The following is a 7,127-nucleotide window of genomic DNA, read 5'->3' as shown; positions in this document are numbered from 1 at the left end:
TTAGGAATAAAATAAAGTATTTTGTTTTATTTTTTAATTAGAAATTAATTTTTAATTCAAATGTTTTCAATCAAAATTACAAATATATATTTATATCAAAATAGTTTTTAAAAATGTATTTATTTCAAAGCATTTTCAGATATTTAAAGATCATATACTCACACACACACAATGATATCAGAGATTTTATGATTTTACGACTTAATGTGTATTTATATTTGATGATGTCAGTTATATCTGTATACAGGATTGTGTAATTCTTTATATGTTTAATAATGTGTAATTTATGATATTATACGTTTTTCTTCTTTAAAAACATTATAATGATAATACTTTTATTTTAAGGTCATGATGCTGATATTCCTCCATGTCCGTTCACGTTAAAGTTGTTGTGTGGTGCGTTTGGTTTTCCCCCTAGAGGGCGCCACAGAGGTGGAGCTTAACGACATTGAGGCTCAGATCGGCTGCAGACTCCCAGACGACTACCGCTGCTCGTACCGCATCCACAATGGACAGAAGCTGGTGATCCCGGGGTGGGTGCTCGTCTGTCTGATGGACGCTCCCTGACCACGTCCATCTGTCTAACCTCCACCTGTCTGTGTGTCCACAGGCTGATGGGCAGCATGTCCCTGTCCAACCACTACCGGTCGGAGGTCTTGCTGGACGTGGAGACGGCGGCCGGAGGGTTCCAGCAGAGAAAGGGGATGAGACGCTGCCTCCCGCTCACCTTCTGCTTCCACACGGGGCTCAGCCAGTACATGGCCCTGGAGCCCGCTGAGGGGCGCCGGATGTTCGAGAGCTTCTACCCCTGCCCCGTACGCAAACCCCGCTGGTTACACACAGTTCACAACAGTACAACAGGGGGCGTCCACTTTGAGTCTCAAATTGATTAGATTTGGTGGTCAAAGGTCAAGGTCACTGTTCTCAGGAACAGGGCAGCTCAAGAACATCTTGCGAAAATCTTTCCAACTTTGGCACAAACATTCCCTTGGACCCAACTGGGAACTGATTTGATTTTTGTGGTCAAAGGTCAAGGTTCCTGTGACCTTGTCTGTCTCATTATTGTGAACATGATATCGTAAGAACACCTCAAGGGAATTTCTTCTAAAACGTTCTAAAATGTTCACTATGAGTCACAGATAAACCAAATAGAATGTGAAGGTCATAGGTCACTGTGACCTTGCACCTCTCTCATTCTCATTAAGGTAATTATTCAAGATTGTATGCCATCAGTAGGTTTTTCAGTTTGGCTCAAACCCCCACTTGGAATTTACAATGAACCAATAATACTTTGGTGGTGTCTCATTCTTATGAACGCATTATCTCAAGAGCACCTTGAAGAATTTCTTCACATTTGGCACAAACGTCCACTTGGACACAAGAACAAAATGTTCGGTATTCGATGGTAGAAGGTCAAGGTCACAGTGACCTTTTTTCTGTGTCATCCTCATGAATGAGATACCCCAAAAACATCCTGATGGAATTTTTACAAATTTGGCACAAATGTCCAATTTGAGTCTCAATTGAACAAATTAGACTTTTGTGGTCAAAGGTCAAGGTGACCGTGACTTTTCGTCGGTCTCAATTTTGTGAATGCAATATTTCGAGCACCTTGTGTAAATTTGTACAGATTTGGCACAAACGCTCAGTCTGAGGCGTGGATTTTGGTGGTCATAGGTCAAAGGTCACTGTGATCTCACAAAGCGTGTTTTTCCGTCTCTGTGTTTCAGGATCAGACAGCTCAGGATCCTTCAGCCATCGACATGTTCATCACAGGTCTGTTTATCCGTCATCACATGATCACGATGCTTGTTTTTCTGTGTTCGAAACTTCCTGGTGACGTCATCCGGAAACATCCGGAAATCACCAACAAAAAAAGAGGCTGCAGAGCTCTGCTGAGAAACGTACTGTTTTAATGTTTTCGTCAGCGTCAGAATAATCCAGTGATCGTTGTCTGGACATCCAAGAGTGCACTGATACTCAGCTTACAGCCCGCAGGCCAAATCAGGCCCCTGACAGGGCCCCTGGTGGCCCCCCAACCAGCATCTAGTTGACACTAAAAATAAAGTGATTCACAATGTGAACAGTTTTTGTCCTTTTAGTCTCCATAAGGTGCCAGAGTGCAAAAAAGAGCCAGAGGAGGATCCCCGACACCCCCGACAGAGGACACAGCTGAGACACTGATGTCCTAAAACCCAAGAAACAGCTGAAGTCCTAGAAATGTCCAAAAAATTGTAAAATCTTCCTGAAATCCTAGAAATGTCCTCATCTCTGAGATAGTCGAAAAATCCTATTAACATCCGAAAATTCTACAAACACCCTGAAATCCCACAAATGTCCCGAAATCCCAGATGCATCCAAAAATCCTGAGAAATGTCTTAAAATCCTACAGATCCCCCAAAGTCCTAGAAACGCTGTGAATTCCTCGAAATATAAAATCTCAGAACCGTCAAAAAGAACCTCAAAACATCCCAAAACCCTAGAAATGTCCTAAAATCTTGGACATGTCCTAAAATCCATGAATTGTCCAGAAGTCCTAGAAACTACAAAAAGTCGTCACAGTCTCGTCAGTGTTTTTGTTGTGTTCATGTTGAAGATGTTAGAAACTCGTTTGTGATTTCTCGAACTCTCGTCGTGTTCAGGTTCCTGTTTCTTGGAGTGGTTCACGTCGTACGTCCAGAACGTCGTCACCGGAGAGTATCCGATCATCAGAGACCAGATCTTCAGGTAACACACGGACGCCCTCTCACGTGTCCCTCACGCCCGCCCGTGGTCACCAGTGAGCTAACGTCTCCTGTCTGCAGGTATGTGCACGAAAAGGGTTGCGTTGCGACCACCGGAGACATCACGGTCTCCGTCTCTACCTCCTTCCTGCCCGAGCTTTCCTCCGTCCACCCGCCGCACTTCTTCTTCACCTACCGCATCAGGTGCGCGTCTTTCTGCCTGCTCGCCGTCTGTCCGCCCGCCTGCACACGCGTTTAACCAAATGTGTCTTTCCAGAATAGAGATGTCGAGCAGCGCCTCGCCCGAAGCCGCCTGCCAGCTCGACAGCCGCTACTGGAAAATCACCACCTCCGACGGCAACGTGGAGGAAGTCCAGGGTCCCGGCGTGGTCGGTACGCTGCTCCTGCCGTCACGTGACCTCCTGTACGGCTCGACTGGCTGATGTTACCTGCTTACTTTATCTGCCTGTGTGTGTGTGTGTGTGTGTGTGTGTGTGTGTGTGTGCGCGTGCTCGCAGGAGAGTTTCCCGTCATGACGCCTGGGAAGGTCCACGAGTACGCCAGCTGCACCACCTTCTCCACGCCGTCAGAGTACATGGAGGGTCACTACACCTTCCACAGACTGGGTAAGTCCTGCTCCGGTTACTTCATCGCCGAAATAACCGAAACGTCTGACGTTTGTTGTGTTCGTGAGAAATTAAGGCCGACTTTGAAAATAACACGTCAGACGTTTTGTTTCCTCGTGATCTGCTTTCATCCTGCTGACTGTCGGCCAGCAGCACCAGACACGTTTCCAGGGTTTTAGGACACGTTCAAGGATTTTAGGACATTTCTGGGATTTTAGGACGATTTTAAGATTTTAGGACATTTTTAGGATTTTAGGAAGTTTCTCAGGTTTTAATGCATTTCTGGGATTTCAGGGTGCGTCCAGGATTTAAGGACATCTTTAGGATTTCAGGATGTTTCTAGAATTGCAGGACTTTTCTAGTATTTTAGGATGTTTTTCACGTTTGAGGACATTTCTAAGATTTAAGGACGTTTTCTAGGACTTCAGGACAAGTGTCAAGGATTTTAGAACGTTTTTCAGAGTTTTGGGTGTTCCTCAGATTTAAGTAAATTTCTAGGATCTGAAGGATTTTAGTATATTTCTGGGATTTTGGGACGTTCTTAGGATTTGTGGACATTTCCAGGCTTTAAGGAAGTTTCAAGGACTTTTGGAAGTATCTTGAATTTTAGGTCATTTTTAGGATTTTCAGTCATTTTCAGACTTGCATGCACTCCGGTGTCTTATGGAGGCTAAAAGGACAAAAACAATGACTTTATTTTTATTGTCAGTAAGAGAAGGTTTGGGGGGCCAGCAGGGGCCCGATTTGGTCCGCGGGCCGTGAGTTGAGTGTGACGGCTGCAGCTCTTTTACTTTGAAGCAGTTTTTTTTTTGTCTTTCTGATGTTTTTCTTGTAGCCAATAAAGAGGAAGTTTTCCACGTGGCGATACCTCGCTTCCACATGGTCTGCCCGCCGTTCAGAGAGCCCGTGGTTCGAACGGTAAAAATCAAAACACAAGTTAAAATTTCAGGGACATTTTTTTGAATACAGAAAATGATTCGGGGATTAATAATCCCAATGGCGTCCTCGTGTCTCTGCAGCAGAAGGCGGCGGCCAGCTACACGTCCCGCTTCGACGACGACGACGGCGACGGCGAGTACTGCGACGGAGACGGCGACGACTTCAGCGACCTGAGAGGAATCAACATGGCCGCCTTGGAGGGAGCGTGGTGCCCGCGACACATCTGACCTCCATCTGTATCGCCATGGGAACCGAACGTGACTGTCTGTCGTTCAGGTGCGGTCGATGACGGTGAAACCTGAAGGACTGACAGACAGCAGGGGATTCTGGGACAGGTAACCGGAGCCCTACGAGGGACAGAGTCACGTCCAGCTGCCAATCAAACGAAAAAGAAAAGTGAATGAGGTGCAGTTTTATATCCGTTTTCTTGTTTTCTCGTTACACTACGAAACTGTCAGATAAGCTCGTATGGGACAATGGCGCCAATGGCGCCGCCTTCGCTTTGAGGGATTATTTGTGGCGTCCGGTTGAGTCCGCCGGTTGCTTCGACTTCCCGTTTAGTCGTTTCAGCTGCTTCTGCAAAACGCTCCGAAAGAAAAAGTCTAATATTTTTTGGTAGAGGTTAAGATTTGTGGTGGTTCTCCGTTAAATTACGTTTAAACTCGTTTCCACTGCAGGAACCAAACGATCCGCCAAACTGCTGCTTTTCCAAAAAGGCAAAACTTTGTGTTTATGTGACGGACGGAAAAAGTAGAGCTGATTTAAGTTTATTCATGAGTTACTCTGAATCGCTGACTTAGTTCTCACAAAATTATGACTTTTTTTCTCAACAAATTTAAATGTTTTTCTCAAAACTTTGCGACTTTTATTCTCGAAACGTTACCGTTTTCTCTCAACAACATTAAGATATTTATCTGGAAACATGAACTCATCTTTCTCTAAAAAAAGGACGCCTACCTCGAAACATTGTGAATTTTCTCTTGAAACACGACAACTTTTTTCTTGGAACACTAAGACGTTTTTCCTCAGAACTTGAAAACGTCTTTCTGGAAACATTATCTCTATTTTCTTGAAATATTACTAAGTTTCCTCAAAATATTCAGACTTTTCATCTCAAATGATGTTATTTTGAAACATGAAGACTTTTTAAAAAAAAAAATTGACTTTTTCTCAAAAGAGTTTCACAGCTTCTCTCTACACTACATGAGGCTTACGTAACGACTTTTTTCTCCTTTTTTCCTGAAAACGTAACAACCTCTTTTCTCCTGAAAATATGACTTTTCTCTTGACATATGACGCTTCTTTTCTCCTAAAATTAGGACTTTTCTTTTCCAACTTTCCCTCAAAATGTTAGACTTAGCGCCGTACGCTGTTTTTTGATGTCTGAAACGGCTCTCGTTCAGGCAGTGGAAATGAGTCTCTTAGTGGTGTCATATTTTCTTAAATTACAGCTTTATTTCTCCACAGTGTGATAATATAGAGGAAACTGGAAACTTTACTTTGAAAGGGAGAAGGTTGCAGGGTGTTTCCTGGTCATGTTTTGTGTTTCGGTGCTTCACTTTTTTTTTTTTAGACATGAGTTTAATAATCGCAGAGTTTTTCTGTCCTCAGCTCGGTGCGGCTCGAGGACGCGTCGTCACTCTCTGGTGTTATTGGTGGGTTTTTTTTGTATGTTTTTGGGGTTTTTGGGGTTAAATAAATTACAAATATTGATCGCTGCAGACTCACTGTTTCCTGTCACCTGATCAGGTAATCACACACACACACACACACACACACACAACAGAACTGGCCTCTGAAAATTTATCGAAATCATTTTTTTATTTCAAGATCATAACTTGAAAATGTTGTCATTTCAACATGTCGTTTTCTTGTTAAAATTAGTGAATTTTTGTGTTTATTATATTTTATCGATTTTTTTAAAAAAAAAAATGAAATGGCATTTTTGTCAATAGTAGATAAATGAATACATTCGGGGATAAATATGCACATTACATAAATACATGTGGAAATATGAAATTAATTAATGTGATATTAAGAAATTGCAGTTCCCTTAAAACAATAAATTGGGCATTATTAAATAAAAGTTACCTTAAAAAATAAATGAGGCATTAGGAAATTTAAGTTCCCTGAAATAAATAAATCTGGAATCACAGATCAAAAGTTCCCTGAAATAATTAAATGGAACATTCTGAATGAAAGTTCGCTTGAATAAGTTTTATGAAAAACTACACAAAACCAAAAACGGCATGTTGAAATAAAAGTTTCCTAAAAATAAATAAATGTATCATCAAGAAATTAAAGTTCCCTGAAATAAATAAATGTGGAATCAAAGTAAAAATGCCCTGTAATTATTAAATTGGGCATTATCAATTAAAAGTTCTCTAAAATAAATACATTTAGCATTAGGACATAAAGGTTCCCTTAAATAAAAAAAATCAATAAATGTGGAATCAGAAAATAAAAGTTCCCTGAAATAATTAGGTTGGGCTATATTAGTAAAAGTTCACTTTGTTTCCTGAAAAAAAATAAGTTTCCTAAAATAAATAAATGAAGCATCAGAAAATAAAGTTCCCTGGTATAAATAAATGGGAAATAAAAAATTACCATAAATAAATGCTGTGGCATCAGCACATAAAAATTCACTTAAATAAGTTCCCTCTAAAAATCAAATTATGCATCATGAAATAAAAGTTCCCTGAAATCAACAAATGTTGTATTAGGAAACCTCCCTTACAAAACTAAATTTAGAATTAGAACGTAAAAGTTCCTTGATATAAATAGACATTAGGAAATTGAAGTTTTATACTGAAATAAGTTCCCTGAAATAAAAACAAGT

At 41.2% G+C, this 7,127-nt stretch overlaps 1 protein-coding gene across 1 annotated transcript; it reads left to right on the top strand.

The window, feature by feature from the left end:
- Positions 1–384: 384 nt before the first annotated feature.
- On the top strand, positions 385–6,011 carry fbxo3 (F-box protein 3; the record flags this gene model as incomplete). Its single annotated transcript, XM_042481376.1, has 9 exons — positions 385–533; positions 611–815; positions 1,731–1,776; positions 2,643–2,727; positions 2,805–2,927; positions 3,001–3,116; positions 3,242–3,349; positions 4,185–4,267; positions 4,369–6,011. Coding segments are annotated over 9 exons (1,062 nt in total), but the record flags the coding sequence as incomplete, so codon positions are not given.
- Between the last annotated feature and the right edge of the window lie 1,116 nt (positions 6,012–7,127).

This window comes from Plectropomus leopardus, unplaced genomic scaffold (assembly GCF_008729295.1).
Source record: "Plectropomus leopardus isolate mb unplaced genomic scaffold, YSFRI_Pleo_2.0 unplaced_scaffold28455, whole genome shotgun sequence".
NCBI classification, from domain to species: domain Eukaryota; kingdom Metazoa; phylum Chordata; class Actinopteri; order Perciformes; family Serranidae; genus Plectropomus; species Plectropomus leopardus.
Note: the sequence above shows the minus strand (reverse complement) of the source record. Positions and strands in the feature narration are given on the sequence as shown.